General features: G+C 36.2%; 2 protein-coding genes across 2 annotated transcripts in view; one reads left to right on the top strand and one right to left on the bottom strand.

Moving 5' to 3' along the window:
- The first annotated feature begins 40 nt into the window (after positions 1-40).
- On the top strand, positions 41-7,759 carry LOC124157388 (DNA-directed RNA polymerase II subunit RPB7). The gene is made up of 8 exons (XM_046532065.1): positions 41-184; positions 254-363; positions 486-645; positions 908-958; positions 3,876-3,941; positions 5,125-5,196; positions 5,278-5,311; positions 7,461-7,759. Exons 1-8 carry the CDS (start codon positions 173-175, stop codon positions 7,475-7,477), a joined length of 522 nt encoding a protein of 173 aa, XP_046388021.1. The 5' UTR covers positions 41-172; the 3' UTR covers positions 7,478-7,759.
- Positions 7,720-21,821, bottom strand: part of LOC124158125 — a 59,695-nt gene continuing 45,593 nt past the window's right edge. The window contains exons 17-24 of the mRNA XM_046533308.1: positions 20,456-20,723; positions 19,003-19,217; positions 18,446-18,693; positions 17,442-17,662; positions 15,738-15,848; positions 13,942-14,159; positions 12,203-12,380; positions 7,720-9,967 (exon numbers count right to left, since the gene is read on the bottom strand). Coding sequence (XP_046389264.1) covers positions 9,909-9,967; positions 12,203-12,380; positions 13,942-14,159; positions 15,738-15,848; positions 17,442-17,662; positions 18,446-18,693; positions 19,003-19,217; positions 20,456-20,723 — 1,518 coding nt within the window. The 3' untranslated portion in view covers positions 7,720-9,908. The remainder of the gene's footprint in view (positions 9,968-12,202; positions 12,381-13,941; positions 14,160-15,737; positions 15,849-17,441; positions 17,663-18,445; positions 18,694-19,002; positions 19,218-20,455; positions 20,724-21,821) is intronic.

A 21,821-nucleotide genomic window follows, 5' to 3' on the forward strand; every position in this document is an offset into this window, starting at 1 on the left:
TTTTCTTCGCTCATTTTCGCAATTCAGCTGGCTGAAATGACGGTCGATAAATCCAGATAAATCCGCTTGCGGCGCTTGCGGCACAAAGTTGTTTTGATTGTCACGAATCTGGTTCGGTAACATTTTTTGGCTTATTATGAGTGAAACTTGACCGAATATTTTCATTGAAACCATGTTTTACCATGTAAGTGCTGGTTGAATTTGTTCTTTGGTTTTTCCTATGGTATAACGTACACTAATGAGCTTTTTGTAGATATCTTTAGAGCATGAAATCCTTCTTCATCCTCGGTACTTCGGACCACAACTTTTGGAAACTGTGAGGCAAAAATTGTACACTGAAGTTGAAGGTACTTGCACTGGAAAGTAAGTACATATTTCGTATTTTTTAAGCTGGAAAAGGAGCGATACAATTCGTACTCAGCTGTGTGGTCCTAATTTTAAGTGGCACGATAGTTAAGATGTAATACCTTCTCCTATTCTTTCAGGTATGGCTTCGTCATTGCGGTGACAACGATTGACAATATAGGGGCAGGTATTATACAGCCCGGTCAAGGATTTGTGGTCTATCCGGTGAAGTACAAAGCCATCGTGTTCCGGCCTTTTAAAGGAGAGGTTTTGGACGCTGTGGTTACCCAAGTAAACAAGGTAATTGCTGTGAAACACATACTGGGAAATGAACTAAACATACTCATCGATAAAATTGAAGAATTTCATCATATATATATAAGAAAAATCATGTTGTTCTTAAAGTAATGAATGCGCTTCAAAGTCATATCCCCCGTGTGTATTGGGCGTTTCAATATATTAGTCAAATAGAAATATTGAAATGCTGTTTTATTTTATCAATATTGTAATAATGTTTCCCAGGGAGTCGTGTGCTAATACAATTTTATGTTTCGCATTTCAGGTTGGGATGTTCGCCGAAATTGGACCACTTTCATGTTTTATATCTCATCACGTAAGTAAATATACTAATTGTTCTCATGTTAAAATATTTTATATTATCAGTCGGGTTAACAGGAATCTACCTAAGTATAAGAGGGCAAGGGATGTATTCCATTAAGTTCATTAAAAAAAATCAAAATTACAAACTCTCTTCCTCTCTTATAGACCTTATTTGAAATGATAGCAGGCAATACTCATTTCAATTAAGATTTTTATCCTTAAGACAGGCCATCAGGATAGTCAATTTTCTGCCTTGTTTGTAATTTGTAAAGGTTTGAAATGCGTATAATCTTTATGATGGGTGTTAATAGATTAAAGTAGGGTTTTTGCCAGTTTATTTTAAATTATCGTGTATTTCATATTTTTTTACAAGATTTGGTCAAGAGTATTGTAATTTGACATCTTTTAATAATTGATGCGTTAATAATATTTATTTCAATGTGGGATTTTGATATCTTAAATTCTTTGACAGCCTAAGCAAGCAACAATGTATGAATGAATGAACAAGCAGTTAGCAATTATGTGTCTTATTCTTGCATTCTGACGTGGAGGTTGAGAGTCATCTAAGCTTGGGGTGGGTTTGAGGGTGTTGGTAAAAAAAGGTTTATTTATTGGGAGGGTTGTTTAAAGTTTAGGTGAATTGGAGGTGGTTGAGAGTCTCACTTAGTTGATGAAATCGAATGCTGATGACATAATAATTGTACAGACTGTCCCAAGGGTTGTGCGTCATTTTTGACCTGTAATTTTAGTAACTTTGCATCGAGCAATATTCATGAAAATTGGCACACTTATGGGGAAAGGTCCTAAGTTTTGTTGAGTGTAAGCAAAATTTTACAATTTTAACCTTTTGACCTCACAATGTGGGTCCAAGCCAAAAATTTGAATTTGCCTTATGGGGTTTCAATGTTAAAAAAATCGAGATAGAAAAAAGTCTGAATTTCACTGACCAAGATGTCAATTCATAGGTTTTTGGACAGGAGAAACCCGAAAATAACACTTTTATTTACGAAAATTCAACCGTTGACCCAGTAAGGTCACCGTCAAGGTCATAAGGGTGGCAAAAGGAATAGCATACCAACAACGGTGTCGATCCATGGGTTTTATAGGGTACCCAAGTCATTGGTATTGTCCAAATACCCGTATTATTCACTAATTGATCTCCGAGGGTCACAATTAGGATCAAATATCATAGAGTTAAAAGTCAGGCCATCATGACAACCAACGTGTCGAACCATAGGTTTTGAAGGGTGCCAAAGTTGGTTTTTCAGTCCATAGATACATATAACAGATTTTTTTGACCTCTGAAAGTCATAATGGGGGTCAAAGGTCATTAGAGAAAATATGCACAATAGGTTAGTTTCCTTTATCAAAGAAAACGAAAGGGATTGATTGCGATTCGTTACCCACCATTAGTGTATTCATAATATACAAATTATTTCGTTTTAGAAATACCGGTTTAGAGGAATGACAATGGTCCATTTTTATCCTCATTTGAAAAAGGCCAGATTGGCGCCCATGCAATGCCACTCCGCGTGACGTCACAGGGATCTAGTTTCTATACGAGTAGATAGGAGTTATACATCGTCTGAGGTTACCAATGCATGCATGAGGCGCAGAGCTCAGGGAAACATGTCTTAATAATCACTTATTAAAACTGGCCAAGGTCAGAAAGTTTTCTTCGTTTGATGAGGTGTTAATAATCCTTATTTAAGCCAAGCGCTACCAGCTAGCAGGGTACCTAGCTACCCGCTAGCAGCCTGCGTCGTATCAGCGCTCAAGCCTCCCTCTCAGTCACCTCACAGGGCGGCAGCGGGAACGAGAAATACGTCACACGGAGAGATTTCCCGGCATTGATACTTACTCGTCGCATTTTCGCGCACTTGAAAATTTTCACTTTTCATTTTATTGCAAAAAATAGATATCGTCATTTAAAAATCATAATGCGTGAAATACGTACTCCAGGAGTAATAATCTTTCGATTTAGGCAATTAAAAAATTATAGGAAACCACCCTATTTGTGCCTGTATGAATGCATGACATTACTTACAAGTATAACTTTGCAAGTTTGGCATTTTTCTCTGGGCTGTGTTACACCAATCCAGTTCGAAGGTGTTACATTTGTAGTTTGTCTTTAAAAACTGGGGAAACAGCAGTGAAGAACCAATCAATTAGTGATTGTACTGTAAAAAATACTTTTCAGTTGTTAGTCTCATCTATATGGGATATTGATAGAATACATAAAATGTATTGCTAAAGCTGGACATTGGAAATGCCACAATTGTGGTGAGGGGCAATCAGGATGTTTTAGATGAAGTGAGACATCTAGCCTTGAGATGTGAAATTATTAGTGTCAAAATTAGATATGATTCAGCTGTCAATTACTGACTATTGTAATTTCAAATTCCCATCACAGCTCGTTTCATATAAAGGGACATGAGTTAATTAAGTTTAATTTTTTGGATAATGGTCATGTGATTGATGGACTTTATGTATAAATATAGGTACATACATATTTGTTTTTCTGGCCAGTAGGCTTATCCTCATGCATCATAGGGGACATTTGGCACTAGCCATTGTGGAATTTATTTCAACTGTAGTTATAACCAGTACATATAGTATTTAGTCTTTATTATTTGCGTATTTATTTATGTGATTACATAATGGTGAACAACAGCCCAGTAAAAGTTCAAAATATTAGCATAAGTGTAGTCTTTGTCCCTTTAGCGAATTGTTGATCAACTATCAATAATTTTACGTGACAGAGTTGTTTGATGTTTTACTAATTATTGTGCCAAACGAAGGTCAGGCATCATGAAACCATGTCTCTGGATCTTTTTTTTTTCCTCTAAAATTTTGTATAAAATTCTTATATGGTGTGCTTTATCTACTTATATGGTGTTCTGTATATCTGTGATTTCTTTTCATTACAGTCCATTCCCGCAGACATGGAATTCTGCCCTAATTCTAATCCTCCTTGCTATAAATCCAAGGAAGAAGTGAGTATATTTTTCTATTTCTTGCCCCTGAATTTCTTTCAGGGTACTAACAGACACACATGGGGGATTTGCATGAAACTGGGAATGATAATGGCTGAGTTTTCATTCCTGAGAAGTGGTGTGTACATCTCAGCTATTTGCCTCATAATGGAAGCATTTCATTTTTTAAATCGAAACCTCTTTCCCCGCCTTAATAGGTATTCAAAAGTCTTACCATATTAATCCATGTAAGTAAATTCATACTTTTATCTGAGGAAAAGACTATTTGCCCCTTCATACACTTGGGCTTCAAGAGCATTGGAATCAACAAGAGTAATTTCAAAATGTATAAAATCAACTGATTTGGGCGTTACTGGGTGGAACGATGAAATATTCATGGTGAAAGAAAAACCAACCACAAACCTTTTTATTTTCTGTTGACAAGTTTCAACGGCTGTAGTGTCATTATCAAGACAAACAGAGTGTTTGTAGTGTCATTATCAAGACAAACAGAGTGTTTGTCTTGATAATGACACTGTTGCATAATAGCAGTTGAAACTTGTAAACAGAAAATAAAAAAGTTTGTGGAACAGTATGTACTTGGTTTTTGTTTCACCATGAATACAAAAAGTATTATTTTACTTGGTGGTATTATTTAGTACTCCCTTCCTGTCAGAAATATGACCTTCTTGTTATTTGTTTACAAGAACAGCTCCTATATACATATCATGTATGTGTTACAACTAAGCTACATTGTTGAATTAGACTGGGGCACAGTGTTATTTTAAAATCATTATTTGTGTTAATTTTGATGTTTTTTAAAATCTCAATTCTATGCATGCATGTATTTGATCTAATATCCATATCTTTGATATCTGCCTAATTTCTAGTCATTCATATTTACCCACTATATGTGATGAATTGATGTCAGTTGGTTTTGCTTTGAGAATTTAACATATATATCTTTCCTTCTTAATACATGGATTACATGTTGTGACCTTCAAGCTGTTTTGTAATGTCAAACTCAAGAGACGAACTTATTTGATTCATTTGTCAGCTAAGTTTTATGCACAAGAGAAATAAAATATGCAGGCTATTTTAATATCTAATATGGGAGCAAAGCATTGCGTATTGTTGTGCAAATATTTACTCAATGTTACAATTTCAAATTTGTATGTGAAAGTGTAACTTTCTTTCTCTCCAGGATGTTGTGATTCAGCAGGATGATGAAATCAGGTTGAAGATAGTTGGCACTCGTGTTGATGCCTCAGGAATAGTAAGCAGTGTGCTGTCATTTCATTTCCAAATAATGAAACATTTTTACAATTTATTAATCATCTTTTTTATTGTCTTCCAGTTTGCTATTGGAACTCTAATGGATGATTATCTTGGTGAGTATTATCAGTGTTTACTTTTTACTAGAAACTTGCTTTCTAATGGGTATGTATTTACTGTCGTGTTTTTTCTGTTCTTCCACCCATTGGCATCCTGTTTTTTTATTTGAATTTGTGTTTTTTATGATATTATTGACTTTTTCCAACCATTATGTTATCTTCTGTATGTTTACTTGTCTATGGTCTTCATCATCTGTCACCCTCTTCATTTTTCCCTGGCTTGAGTTAATGACTGATATAATCTGTCTCAGCATTTTTTTGTTTCCTTAGAATCTGGCCTAAAAAATTTCACCCTCGATCGAATGACCTTATTGCTTAATTTATTGCACCATGTACCCAATGCATCCACAAATTTCTGTAAACATTTTGCCTACTGGCTATTCAATGCCTGATAGTCGATGAACCTCACTGGTTTAAAAATCGATCCCCCCTTGCTTAACCTTCTCCTGAAATGCTTCTTTTTTGGCAGTGAAATAAGGCCTATCTTCTCAAAACACTGGCCGACACCGCTCTTCATTTATCCTACTGACGATTTTGAAAAACTCTCTCCTCTGAGCCTTCCCTTAATTCCTCAGAAGCTCAGACGGGATGTTGTCCATTGTCACCACCTTCCTTGCCTTCATAACCCTCGTGCATTTAAGTATTGCCTTATTTCTATCTCTAAAATCCTTAGTTTGAGTTACATATGTTAACCGCACTTTCTTTCGCTGTAATTTCTCTGGCGTGTTGCTGCTGTCTCTCAGATCTTCCATGTGTTATTTCTTCCTATCATTGTTTCCTTCCATCCTTAGTCTTTAACCAGTTAGTACCTGTTGGCCGATGGATCAGCTCAAGGGGTCTGTTCGAAGAATGCCACAGGCTGATCTATCACCTGGGTATTTTTCAATAAATATTGAATTTGAATATGTATTCTTAAGTTGGACAGCAGAGATAACAGCATTGGTGAATATTTTAATTGATAACTTAACTTATTAGAAGTTCGAATGGAAAAAATAACTTCAACAGATTCATATTGAAATTTTTAGAAAATTCTAATTAAAATTGTACAAATGAGTAAAAATCCCTTGCATTCTTCGTGAGTCACTTTACAGATTGGCAGTACTAAAGAGGCTAATTTTTGGCATGGCTTGTCCTTTTTGTTGCCTGAAAATTATATTAAATTGGCATACTATGCAGGCTCACAAAACATTTGTAATTGAACTTTGGATGATACATGTGCATAAAATTAAAAGTTTTTGAATTAGTTAATCTATAAATTGATTGTATTTTGAGAGTCCATTATAGAGAGTATTATTTTTGGAATGCCATAGTAAGAATAACTTAAATTCTTGGTTGAGAACACTACCTTTTGTTGTTAGCTTGCCTATTGGAGTAACTAAAAGTTATCTTATATGCCATACTGGAGGATATATTAATCTCTCCTAGTGTTTTCATATTCACTTTATTGGCAGTTACTGCCCATCACCAAGGTCTTTGAAAATGAGTGATCAGTTTCATTTTATGATGATAACTTGTTTGGTGGCATCCATTTTGTTCGGTGACATTAACGAGGCAAAAATCGATGAGTATACATGCAAAAATGGGTATATATTCTCTGGTTCGGTTCAAAGGTTTATTTTTATTGTATCGATCAGAACGAGTACAATTTGATGAGCCACTCTTACCAAGACTTATATGTGATACATATATTTTGCACGCAAATGATGATGCTCAAGTATGCTATTAAGCTGATACTTCTATTGCTGTGACAGGTATTTTTTTTGGGGAAATGGTTCAACTTTTATCTTGTATTGAATTTTTAGCTGTTCTCATTTTTGGAATGTATCTTGTTTAACTGCACACCTTTGATGATTAATGTCAAATGAAACCTATCAGAGCAATTGTTACTTAAAATTTGTATTTATTAAATGAATAATACAGCTTTTTTGAAGCAAAAAACAAATTAGTTCATGAAAGTGCTGATTGGGTAGCACAAAAGAGAAGGTTTTTTTATACAGCCATCAGGCAAATTAGCCAGTGTGTCTCCTATTTTTTTTTACCTCGAAGCACTGAGATCAACATCAACATTGCTTAACATTATTTGTCCGGTAAGCATTTAGAATATCTTCATGTGGAATGGTTACATTCTTTTCTCCTTCCCTTTCAGGTTGTCTATGCAACTAATTACTTCATCGTGAAGATCAATTTGTACCACAGAATACTATTTTCATAGTTTTGTGACTTGCATGAATTGTAGAAATTGGACCAATGTCATACCGATAATATGTACAGTTGAATTATTCCTTAAGTTTTTTTTATATTTTTGAAGATGGCCAAGGATTGGGGCTGCTAGTTTTTGGCTGATTGTCTGTGTTAATCAATACCATTGTAACAAATTCTTGGCCTATGTTTTTTGGGTGCTCAAGGGCAAACACAAATCAATAAAATCTATCTTTACCCATGAAATTTATGACAAAAGTTCATTGTCTTCAAAACAATTTTTTAAATCAAATTGTAACATGGAAACTAAGGTACAATTTTCAGGTTATTTCATCGAAAAGGTTAAATTACAGCAAATCACACAACAAACACACCTAAGAAATAAATTATTAAAATAATTTTGTTCACCTGAAATTTATCATGGGTGAAACATTTGAAAGATTATGGTAATCAATTCACAATGTGCATTTCAACTATTATTGGCAACAGTTACTTGTGTGCTGGAATTTAAAGAGACCTCTGTACACTAAGGAAGCGTGTTTCATTTTATCCAGTATCTGTTCCCTGTCTTCAGTTCTTATTCCTGCATGGGTATCAAACCTTATAGTTCTTCACTCGAGCACAGTCACTCACACACTTACTTACACAAAAACACAGTACACACTTATTCTTTATGCTTCACCTCCATCATGGTTCTGACCAATTAAAAAGTTTTAAAAGTTCTAATAATTAAAGCACGCAAATACAGCCTTAAAAATATTCACCAATGCACAGGCATTTGATTCGATTGCACAGTTTTTGATAGAACAATTGATGCATATGCAGCTGGCATTGCATTCACCTCCTAGCCAAAGAAGTTTTTGTCTCTGAAATAAAAATTTCAATGCCATTTGATATACAAGTTCTACATCTAAGCACTCCCAAAATTTTATACAAAACTCAAGACATACATCTGGATAAGTTACACACTGTTATTTTTCTTCTTTTCATATAAAAACAGGTAGCTAATATTAGCTCAGTAACCATGGCAACAACTATTTAAAGTACATGCAACAACAGGTAAATTGCTATTTGATTTTAATAATACATAATTGTATGACACATCTATCACCGGCCACATAAATTCATGCTATTAAAATTATGTACATAAAAATCTAATTCTATACATACTCATCTATTTATACACATTTATATATGAAGAGAGAAACAAGAGGACTTGTAAGGTTTGCATGCCATAACAATGCAAATATATATAATATATATATGTATATAAAATATTGAAAATGTGCTTACGGGTGAAGTGAGAGCAATGTGAGTTTTGGTCCAATGTTGCTTGTGTAAATATGATTTAATTTCTATTGCATTTTAAGGCCATTCCTAAAGAATGACACACACAACACTGGACAATCACAAATATTAGCCACTCCATCCATTTATTTCCTGATTTTTTAAAATTATGAGACATCATCCCATAATAAAACTCTCAAGAAAATGATAAAACACGATTAGTTAAGAATCGATCAACAATTTCTCTTCTTTGGCAAAATTGTTTAGATTATTTGACATTATCAAAAAACAAGTGTGCTCTTCTCATACGTCCTTCATATATATCACATAAATTATCTACACCTACAACAATAGCCACTGAGTCAATTCCTACAATGAAATTAACATAACCAAAACTTGGATTTAAAATTCAAACAAGAAAATGAATGGTCAAATCATTTTTAAAATTCAAAATTCCTCCCATGCAAAGATTAACAGTTAATATAAAACTCAAAGAGATCTACAGGGTAAGTTTGGTGCTCTTTTAACAATATATATGCATTTGGAAATTGCAGAAGAGGAACTTTGAATGACTGATGTTTGAACTGAATGAGAAAATATCAGACGAAGTGTTACCGTCACTAGCAGTACATTCTGTAAGTTGAACATTTGCATGATATTTCACCATAAATAGTACATACTCAATTTTACATTAGCCACACAACCACTAGATGAGTATGGTGAAATCAATGAGAAATGAAAAACCTCTAGTTAAAAATTTTTTGACTGTGACCAGTAACTAAAATTTTCACAATTTTAATTCGTCATTTTGATAAAAAACTTCAGACTCACCAATTTCAAAGCCAGACAGTTTTAGTAAAAAATTATATTAAAACTTTACCATTTATGGTGAATTTAAAGGGAGATCAATCGTTAATAAGTCTTCAATATTCACCATATTTTTGCTAACCTAGATTTCTTTTTTAATTATTTCTCTTGGTCCCATTATAACTGACTGCCATAATAACACTGCAAATCACGGCAACATTGTTGGCAGATAACTGAGAAAAAGAGAACACTACCTTTGCTCATTCCATTATTTAAAACTGTTAACCTCATTAAAATATCACTAACTGCTGGATGATGCAGGGATGCTGATTGCCTGATTTGCTGCCAATGTAGAAATTCCTGTAACAAGGAATACTTCCCTTTAAAATCCATTACATTCATGAGACATTTATTACCAATGTGAGAGACTGTACATCAGGGCGGATTGGAAAAATGGATTTTTTTCAAATACATCTAGCCCAATGAAAAAAAGTATTGGGACTGATCAAAATTAAGGCCTGAAAATTTTGAGACCTTTAGGTGAACCCCAGCCCCTTGCTCAAATTCCATTTGTGGGGGAGAGTAAAATATAGGAAAGTTCGATATTTCTGGGCCACTCCCAATAGATTTTGCCAAGTTACTGAACTACAGGGCAAAAATTTTGAGCATTTTGACTTATCTGCCACCGTTAAGCCATAAAATGCAAATTTGAGCGTGGGTCCCTGAAGAAAATATTCCACACAGCATCGTGGATAGAAGAACAGCAGGCTGCTCCCATCCCCTCCCCACTCGCCTCTCCCCATCCCATGCCCTGAATACAGCAAAATTCATCCTGCGTGTGCTGGTAGAAGGGAGCTCATCTTTGATAATATAAATTGGTGGATGGTAGAAGGTAAAAAAGAATGCATAGTGTGACGACTTGTACCTCTTTCGGTGTCTCATTGGCGTTAAACAAATCCGCATATCCAACTTTTTAGAGAAGTGATGAAATATTGTTGTATTGTTTGCAATATTTTTTGATCCAAGAACGCAGGCAAGCAGCCTACGAAGAGGCCTCTCGAGTGACTGGAAAGGTGTACGAACTTAGGAGATGTGCTTCTCTTCCGGTAATGTCCACACACTGTGACTAAATGGATTTTGGACGGAGGGAACCTGCATCCCCTCCCTGCTCGCCTCGCCCCTCCCCCATGCCCCAAATGCACCAAAATTCACACCAAGTGCATCTTTCTTCGTTAGTCTAACTAATACTTGATATTTCAGCATCACCTGCAGAGGAACTACCATGAAAGAATTACTCTATCATCTGCTTTCCAGTCTTTTCCATACATCTTATGTTAGTGTCGTTCCTTGTCTTTTGCTGCTGTCAACAAATTTTGGTTGACCTCTTTCATGAATCTTTCGACTCCATGCGTAATACAAGGAATATTTCACTTCAAAGTTGAATGTTGATCAAACGATTTTTGAATTTCCACCGCGGTAAGGCCAGATATAACTGGAGGTATCGTGGTCTCTCCCCAATTTATTACCAGCGGATAGTCCTTTACGTCGATATTAAAATCTAACAATTAAAAAGTCTCGGATTGGTCACCAAATGCATGTTCTTGCGCGCCTCTAATATTTTTTCTGCCCATCCCATCTTACTTCCTCATTCTCGTCAGCAAATTGCCAGGGTGACAGAAAAATCTGTTCCTTTGAATAACCTGATACATGACTCCTTTCAGCTCTTCCGACAGAGTTCTCAACCGGATGATTAACCTCCACAAATTTACAGCACCATCGTGCTTGATCTTGCTTAACTAAAATTCAGAGGTATAGTTTCAAACCCTACGTCATCATGTTCATGTAATTATTGAAGCTATGAGCATATTGGTCCTCAAATTTGGGCCCAATTTTTATGCTGCCATGCAAAGTCAACTTAGTGCAATTAGCAAATAGACCACTGCAAGGGACGTTGGAATCGTGCTTGTAGCAGAGGGATAATGCCTCCTTTCTGGGCAGCAATCACTTGGTACATACCATCATATCCAATTCCTTTGGAATTTGGTGTTTCTACTTTTTCTTTCGCAAAGAACTCGAGAATCACAGATTGTACAACTTTTGCTGATTCTCCGACAGGGGAGGCTAACCCCAAAGAAAGGGACCCTGGTTCTTCAACTAACATCACACGTTCCTCTCTAAACTTGGATTGATAAGTCCTCTTGGCTTTTTTCATCAACATAAGAGTATAGTCTTTCATTCCATCAAAATGGATCCCATTTATGACTCCATTTGATTCCTCTTTTTGTTTTCACAGTAATTTGCATCTTTTTCTGTCCACGTTAATAATTCCAGTTTACTAACTTGGATGTGTCTTATGAAGATACGATTATTATGTCAGCGGGTAAGTTGCGGGGACGATCATTGCTGCTGCTGAGAGTGACACGCCGGTTCTTGCATATACCTCTACCACAGTTGTACCATTTTCAGGCCTTTTTTTTTTATATCTCACAGCTTTTTTTTTGCTGGGCCAGATGGATTTGAAAAATACTGATTTTTCCCGATCCACCCTACTGTACATAGGTACATAAAATATTGAACACAGAAAAACATGCTTACCTGAAGTACTTGAAGTTTCTTCACTGGTTGTAACAACTGGGCTGATTAAAGCCCCACTACTGCCAGTTCCTCCAGCACTCAATGGAGTGAGATTGTTTTGGGCCATCAGTTTCTGCCTTACTTCCCGAATCTTAAGTTGAAGGCTTGATTTGCTGGGGAAGACATCTGAATGGCTTGCCTACATTAATTAACAATAAAGCAGATTAAAATGCAGGATTTTTCAGGTATTTTCTTGAATTTGAGCTTAATTAAACCAGACCTTTGAGCGAATATCAACAATACAATTGCACTATCTCACCCATTTAGAGATTAATTCTATCAGACAAATATAATTGCAAATTTTCGTCCAACCTTAATTATGAAATTGCTTGACACTTTCGAAATGGTGGAGTTCTCGCATTAGCATGACTGCTGTACTGAGCCCCAAGAAACTCTTCCATCACCTTCGAACGGAGCTTTTTTGCTGGACATTCATAAACACGTTGCGTACCGGGGTATTTAAATTCCTAGGAACACCGAGATTGGAAATATGTGCCTATTAGGGCATAATGTCTTTGGTTTAAACATAGTTAAAAAGCTAATGTTTAGAATATAACTTTACCCAATCAAACGTTATGATGCATCAATTAATTATGAATAACGAACAACAACTGAAAACTTACTAACAAATATGTATTGCACCCTTTAATATTGTTTAGGCTGACGCACCTAAATGACGAGAATCTTTGTCATCTGCCCGCAATGTTCGAGAAAAAAATGACGAGAATTCTCGCCATCCGTACGCAACGTGTTAAGAAGGGTCTCTCTAATAATCACACACTCTCAGCACCAACCTTTTTCGACCCTTCCTAGCGGGGACTCCGCATTATCTTGGACTTCGAGGGTGGTTGGGCTCCCTCCTTTCTCGGTTTATAACCCTACCAGCGGTATTGGTTCTTGGTCAATCATGCTTTGTTTATATGAATTAGCTATATGGATAATTGTAGCTTGAACGTGAATTGCAGACTTTGAATTGGATTCCTCGTTTTATTCTGAGAATTGTCAAATTTTGAACAAAGCTCTACCGGCAACATTAACACATTTAAAGCAGCAACGATTTCCATGTTGATGTTTATACTGAAATCGAGATTTAACTCAATATTTGTCGTCGAATTTCGTTTAAAAATTGTAAACGCAGCTCAAAAGACAGATAATTCAATTCTTAGTTTATGTTTTTTGAGAAAAGAACAAATACTTATTTTGCAAAATGACTGGATAAACAATTGTATGATGCGGTCCCTTACCGCTAAGAGGGGTAACATAAGACAAGGGGTCCCGGTGCCCGTTCCTGAATTTCGAGGGTTAAGCCTGATCCCCGCTGTATTGGGTCCCGCAACAAAGACATCACACACCTGCGACTGTCAAAAAAGGGGGAGAGCTAGGAAATGTATATACTATTTTGCATTTGTTCACCTGCATAGTAAAAAAAAATAAAAAAAGACGAAAATTTGTGGCTTTCGTCTCCCGGGTCAAGACTGCATATTTTTGTCTTTAGGAGGGAAAAGGTTAAAAATCCAGAATATAAAATAAAATGTTGAAAGGACTGGATACCCAAGAGAAACCGTTTTCATGGTAACTGCAAAGTGCACCCAAAAAAATGTTTTCGTTGCCATAGCTTAGCAACTAAGGAGTTGCAACCACATGGTTATGGACAAAAAATGCTTAGAAATGTCTCTCCTACCACCCGTTAAACATCATACCTGAAAAGCAGAAGTAGCCTGAGTAGAGGGGAAGAAGCCATGATCTTGGAAAAGTTGCATAACCAGCTGACGTCTTTGCTCTAAAATCTTCCTATGGCCTTTCTCAGATGCACTGCCACTGGTTCCTGATCCAATGGGACCACTAGTGCCTGGTGTTTTTGGTGTTCGTGGTGAACTAGATGAAACTTCAGTAGATAGATCCCCAACTCCTTCACCAGCTGGAAACAAATTTTAAGATTAGCAAATACTATTCCTAAAATAATAAGTTATTTTAAGTGAAATAGCCATTCCAATGTATTGAACAAATTTTGGGGACCTTAGTCTAGCTTGAGAAAATACAAGAGTAATTCAAAGCATGCCTTGATAAAGAACACAATGTAAAGGTAAGTACGTATGTATATAATTTAGGTATCTATACAATACAGATAGCTTGAAAACTGTGCAGATTACAAAGCATTATAACGGGTGTGACAAGGAAATGGCCAAAAGAAAAGGGCAATGAATAGTCTTTCGAAGATAGCTAATGAAATCAATCATTACATACAAATCAGACAAAGGAATTCTGAAAGTGACCACACTTGTTGCCCATGGGAGTGAGACTATTCAACATACCAGGGCTGTTTTTTTAATTTGCTAAGGTTCATTAATAGAAGATTAATTAAAAATCATTTCAATGCTAAATATTAAGTACACTGTCACTAACTTCTTGACTTAATCACCTTGGCGATAGAGGGATTGGTCGTACGAGTGGACAAGCTTCACAATACCTCCTCCATAGAATGTTGCTGCCTATGTCTGTCAATGAACTGCATCAATGCCCTGAAACTCATTTTCCATTTGACAATGCTTCCCTCCTAGCCACTTACGCATTCCAGTATAAAGATGGAAGTCGTATGGTGCTAGATCAGGATTGCATGGAAAGTGATCAAAAATGCGAATAACTGAAATTTCTCAAGGAGCAATTGGGCTGCACAAGTACTGAGAGGACATTGTCATGGATCAGAACATTTCCAGAAGTCAGCATGTTTCTTCTGTTGTTTTGAATGGCTCTGCACAATCAGCATAATGTTTCACACTGAGCAGTTGCATTTATCATAGTCTCCGGCTGCATTAAATCCATAATGAACACATCTTTTCGATAACAGAATATTGTAACATAACCTTTTGACTGTTGAAGGATCGCCCAAATTCTCTTGTTTTGCTTGGTAGCTTTTGGTGCACCCATTGCAGTGATTGCTGCCTTGCTTCAGGTGTTTCACATTGAATCTGTCTCATCTCAGTTTAAATGAAAAATTATTCTCTTTCATTGGTATAAAGGTCAATACTGAATCAATTCGGCAAGATTTGTGGTTGTTCCTCTGCAGTTCCTAGGTAGCTATAGAACCAGCTGTGATGACCTTGAAAATGAGACTACTCGCCTTAAATTGATAACTTGCTTGCCAATGACAGAGCATGTGGTACAGAGGACGAAAGTTGCCCTATGTGTTCAGTACCCGCCTGTTGCTCGTGTAGTCATTTTGCCTAGCCATTAAAGGTTGAAACAGCTCTCATACAATTAAATTGGGGTTGTTTTTTACAGGAGCATAGACTCTTAAGACTTAGATCATTCACTACACCAGCATGTAATCAGCTTGGTACCATCATGCAGATAAATGACTATTAAATCAAATTGAAGATGTGGATGGACAACAATCTAGCTTTTGTTGGGCTCAAATATTGCTAAACTTCAGTAGTACAGGAGGTATACCAATAAATTCAGGCCCTAATTCAATTAATGAAAAGATTATATACACTACCTCGGAAAGCTTCAGGATTAAAATCAGGTCCAAAGAAAGTGCTCCCAACAAGCCTTGCAGATTTTGGAGCTCCCAGAGGTGTACTTTCACTGTCTCCATCTTCTTCAGTATCTGTTATAAGAAAAATAGATATGCAATAGTCAGTAATTCCTTGTTAAATAATAAAAATATAAATGTGTAATATCTGTGGTAGAGATGGATAAAATAGCATTTTTCTCAAAGTCAAATATCGAATACAAATACCTATTTTTTTCCCGAATACCTCACTTGAATATTAAATACTGCGTTTCTAAATGCTGAATATGCAGTTTTCAACCAGTTTTAAACACAAACGGCAATAAAAATTTTAAAAATCTTGAACACTTTGCAAGTCATTCTACTTTAATACCACTCCTAAACCCTAATGCAACTGTGCCATCCACAAGTACATCAAAATTGCGGATATGGCAAGCACCTCAATTCTTATTTTTTTTATTATATGCACATTGAAGGTAATATTATTAGTAATACTTTACTGCGTTTATTGCTAACCTTAAAGTACTTTAAAATTAGAATATGTAAAATGTAAATTTCATCATGCAACAGGGTCTCATAAAAGGAAAAGCCAATCTCGCGTGCATTTGAAAGTATACAGTACACTCCCGATTATCCGGGCTAATGATGGGGAGATATGGCACGAATAATCGGAAAACATGTATAACCCAAAATTTCACTGAAAAAGTCTCGTAACTTTCATAATTTATGTAAAACAAACAATTTTTTTATTATTTATGCAGTTATTCTGTTATTTTAGAGAGCTTTTCGGACTCATTGAGAGCTTTCTTCGCCCGTTCGCAATCTTTTTAGTGGCAATAACATGGTTGTACTCATATTATTAATGCTCCATTTAAGGCCTGGTTTCAAAAACTACACATCCGTGGCTGTGTGATCACGGATACAGAAAAGTGGTTTGCACGAATGCTTAAAAACCACTGCTTGACATCAGAAACTACACTGTCAGGCACCACACAACGTAGTCGCATCTCGCACAAGTTGCCCGGGTTGCAACTGCTGCGCGACGTGTATCCGTGATCAAGGAGCGCAGTCGTGCACTGCGAAGCTTGGAAAACAGAAACACAGTACTCCCGTGAATGCAGCTAGCTCGCGATCGCTTCCGTTTTACGAAGGGGGATTCTGACGGATATAATAAGCCTGCTGTATCCTAGCATTAATGCAGTAATTGTGATGATTTTGCATCCGATTGTTTTTATAAAGATCGTGGAAAAAATTGACAGAGTGAAAATAATGCAAAACTAAACCGCAGCTGGATAATCGGGAGTCTGCTGTACTTATATTCTTCTTAATGTTGCTCTCATGGAGTGTTCTGCATTATACACATTTTCATGCTTAGTTTTCGTAAAAATGTTATTAAAGAACTGAACCAACCTAACATGCAAATCTTCACGTAGTAATTAGTATTTATTCACTCAGGTTCTACGCTTTACGTTGGTGTTTTATAGCACAATTAATTTTTCTCTTTCTAGATTACCCTAAAATTCCCACAACTTAAAATCCCTGTTTGAAATCTAACAAGGAGAGTATATTCCATTCAAACTTCAGCGCTGAGTCAGCTCTTCTTGCTTGGATATGATTACAACACTGTTTATTGGGGATAAAATAAGCAGTGAACTACAAGTGTAAGTACTAGAAAAAATATGAACTTACTGCGGTGAGGTGTACTTGTTGACGGAGTCTGAGGTGGCTTTTTGGCTCTATGATGGTGATGGTGGTAACCCTGAGTCACAAATGGAGGCAAACGCGGACTTGAAGGGACTACATTATTGGCACTTCCAGCACCACCAATAGCACTGGGAGACTGACATTCCTCTGGCTTGAATTCAGGCAGAGATGAGAACTTGACCTCAAAGTTGACTTGTTCAAGGACCCTGGGTAAAAATCAAAGGCGCACACATTACAACAATCATTTGATAGAATTTTGGGTGTCAAACATTTCTTTGAGCAAAAACTGTCATTCACTGGAATGGAAGGAATTCATACCTTGCTTTAGACATATTACAATCACACAATATAATTGATTCATTCGCCTGTTTGACACATAATTCTTACCAGAAACAACAATACAATGAAAAGTGGATTAAGGAGTTTCTCGATTACTCCTACAACAAAAATATAACTGATTTTTCCAATGAAATCATTTCATAATTTTTATCAGGGATGAAAGATTTCTTATTTAAAGCAAAAAACAAGATCACTTTCTGTATTAATCACCAAGTTAGAGTTAAATGAAAAAAAAACACTAGAGGAGACAATGAACATATGGAAAGAGAAATTTAAGTATTAACAGAAAACTTCTGGGTATATTATCAACTAAGATACCAGGACTGGTCCCATAATCGGGAATCAGGAGGGTCACTTAGCAATGATCAACTAGTCTGATATTCTCCATGCCTTCAGGTGACTGTTGAGTCACCAAGAACCAATGGCATGAGACCTGATCCCCATCAAAATGAATCAGATATCTTATGCAAATTACAAAATTTTCAGATCCATTTTAAACTACATTCCACTTTAACTGGAGTTCAACAACGACATTTCAACGACTTTTTCTGCCATTGGAATTTTCTTTGTGGTTAGAAGACATCAGTCTAGCCATCAAAAACATCCTTTACAACTGTTTGGCATGCAATGGAAGAATTTTGAATACACACCTATCCATTCCATCCTCAACATTCTTCTTGAAGAAGCTCTTTTTTGAACTAGGAGATGCTTGGGGCTGTTGAAGTTGTTGGTTCTGCTGGTTTTGCTGGGGTGAAGGTTGCACTTGTTGCTGTGGTTGTTGGTGGTGGGCCTGCTGTTGATTTTGCTGTTGTAGGCTCGACTGCTGCTGGTTTTGCTGAAGCTGATTCTGCTGTTGTTGCTGTAGCTGTTGTTTCTGCTGCTGCTGTTGCTGTTGTTGTTGTTGCTGCTGCTTCTGTTGTTGTTGCTGAAGTTGCTGTTGCTTTTGCAGTTGTTGCTGTTGCTGCAGTTGCAGTTGTTGTTGTTGCTGCAGTTGCTGCTGCTGTTGTTGTTGCTGAAGTTGTTGTTGCTGTTGCTGCTGAAGCTGTTGTTGCTGTTGCTGCTGAATCTGTTGTTGTTGTTTCTGAAGCTGCTGTTGTTGTTGCTGTTGCTGCTGTTGTTGTTGTTGCTGCTGCTGTTGTTGTTGTTGCTGCTGCTGTTGTTGTTGTTGTTGTTGTTGCTGCTGCTGCTGCTGTTGTTGTTGTTGTTGTTGCTGCTGTTGCTGATGAAGTTGCTGTTGTTGCTGCTGGTGGTGCTGTTGTTGTTGTTGAACCTGCTGCTGTTTAGAGATCTCTGATGCCGAGTCATTTCTTTCTTCTGGTTGGTTATTGTTTACAATTATACATTCTGTAGATGTAGAAGATGAAGTTGCAATGTTTCCTCCAGATGAAAAGGCAGGAGAGTGAGAAACAGGAGAAGCATTTGCTGAGAAAACAACATATTCGAGTTTGAGAAATTAATAGCAATGAAATGATAGCCTGTACTCGAAAGAGCATTAACTCAAATAATTTGAGAAATTTCAAGCCCTGAATTTCAGTTTTTGAGTTCAATCAACAATTATACTATAGATTTTTAATTTGGGCACAACCCAAAATAATGAGTTTAGAAATAAAAACCTAAATGCTTTAAAATGGTGTCAGTGCTGGAAGTATCATGTGATTTTGATTTTCAATCAATTTTTCATTTTCCTTTAAAAAAATCGCAATTTAAATTACACCAGTGACAACAAAAATGACTGAGCATGCTCTACAACTGGTGGAAGGTCAAAACCATAGATGTACCCTTAAGTCATTGAATCAAGTATACCTCAAATCAACTGAAGCAATTCATTGCACAATAAGGAAATCATGCTTAATGAACATCGAACATCTGATGGTTACGTATCTACTAATGTTAAGGCAGCATTATCGATCACTTACATATTAGAGCATCAAATAAAATCATGTTTACCATGAAGCTGCCAGAACTTGACTTCTTTACAAAGAATCAATGTAATTTGCAAAATTTTTAGGCAATGGTTGGTTATTGTTTACAATTAAAACAAAGTGTAATCATCAGATATTCAATTACAACCATGTTGAGAGCAATTTTCAGATGAATTCATTTTAATTAAATTATTAATGAATTAATGGTTACAAGGATCCCTACAACACGGAAAAGGGCTAACAAGTTTTGAAGAGAAAATGCTAACTCATAATTAGCAACATTCATCTACATCAACATGTGCATAGATTATATAAGACATTCAAACGGTTTTTTCATTAAGTCACAAACCAGAAATAAGTCTTATTTTGGGGGGAGAGTCACTATCACATGATACATTCACTGGAAAGTGATGCTGAGATCAAAGCCAACAAACTCCTTTCAACAAGAGACAAAAAGCGATTTTCAAAAATTTGAAACCACATGTAAAAACCATGATTAATGTATCGAAGTCAACATTCTAACATTTGTTTTGCCATTAATTTCAATGTTCAAGAAATCTGTACACAATCACAACAAATACAAGAACTAAGTCAAGAATATATTTCAAGATACCAATGAGAGCCCCTAATAACTATAAAAATATCAAACTGATAGAAGCAAGGAAAGATGTAGAAGTAATCACAATATTTTTACCTACCACTCACGACACAAACTTTCATCTGATGCAACTTTCTTACCAAGAGACTGCCGTCTTTGCAGAGGAGCACGTCCAAGCTGAGCTGGAGTTGGAGCTAAAATGAAAGCTGTTGCTGCCGCATCACTAGTAGCATTTGATGTTCTACCTTCCCCTTCTGACTGCAAAGACACCACAGATGTTAATGATCCACTGGAGCTGACACTGTGACCGACTGATGTTATAATGGCAGCTGAGGAAGATGGAGGGTGCGAAGATGAAGGAATTGGATGCTGCTGCTTTCGTTGCCCACTTGTTTCTTCCGTTGAATCCTGTCAAAAACAACCATGTTAATTCCTGATGATTTGGCAATTTACCACACTTAAGATTTCAGAAATTTGGCAGCATAAATTTCAATGGTAACTCAACCTTAAATATCTTAGCTTTCTAAATGTTGATTTGAAAGACTTACCCCGGCTTCATTTTTTTACCACAAATACATATTTTTACGGGGCTACTTTTTGTTTATCCAAACTATGTTTAGGATAGTTACCATAGGAAGAGTAAACTTGAAATAATTACGATAAATTACAGAACAATTATCAAAAGTTTAGGCTACCTTAATCCCAGAAGAAAACGGGTGAAGTGAAAACTGTGATGCTTGAATTTCTACACCTCCACTGCACAAACACTCAACAATCGCCCACCGAATCAAATCTGCTCATAAGGTACTATTATGGCAACTAGATGAGTGGATTTGATTCCATGGGCGATTGTTGAGTGTTTGTGCAGCGGAGGTATCGATTTCTTCTATGGCTATACATTTCACTTGGATCACTCTAGCTAGGCACCAATGCTCAGTGACTAGATAAGAAATACTGTATCTCTTGCAATGCCTGGTCCTAATAACTACTAACTATTTAAAACCCTGTAATCGCATTAATATCAACAAATTCCTAATTGCTTGCAGATCTCAAAGAAAAGAACAATTTTTTTTGTTCACAAAATAGTAAAAAGTAGCACACTATTTACAATTTAAAAATATGAAATGGCAAACAATAGGAACAACATTAATGCATAGGTAGCATTACTGCCCGAGTTTTCAAAATAATAAAAAATCATAATCCAATCATATATATAATGAAGTTTCCGTATCTCACAACTTGTTAACATTTCTCTAATCATGGACATGGATTAAAATCTCCAGCACCAAAAAAATTTCCAAGAAAAGAGTTTAGAATTCCTATGCAAAGTCATCTCAGGTATTTCTGACTTGAAAACTTGAAATGGATACCGATCAATGGTTTGAAAGCAAGGTCATGGGAGTACAGGGGAATACAGGAGGAGAGAGATAATTTGGTTCCCAACATCAGTTTATTCCCATTTCTGTCACATCACAATTACCACTACATTTGGGTAATTTTTCCATC

This window comes from Ischnura elegans, chromosome 4 (assembly GCF_921293095.1).
Source record: "Ischnura elegans chromosome 4, ioIscEleg1.1, whole genome shotgun sequence".
Lineage (NCBI taxonomy): Eukaryota > Metazoa > Arthropoda > Insecta > Odonata > Coenagrionidae > Ischnura > Ischnura elegans.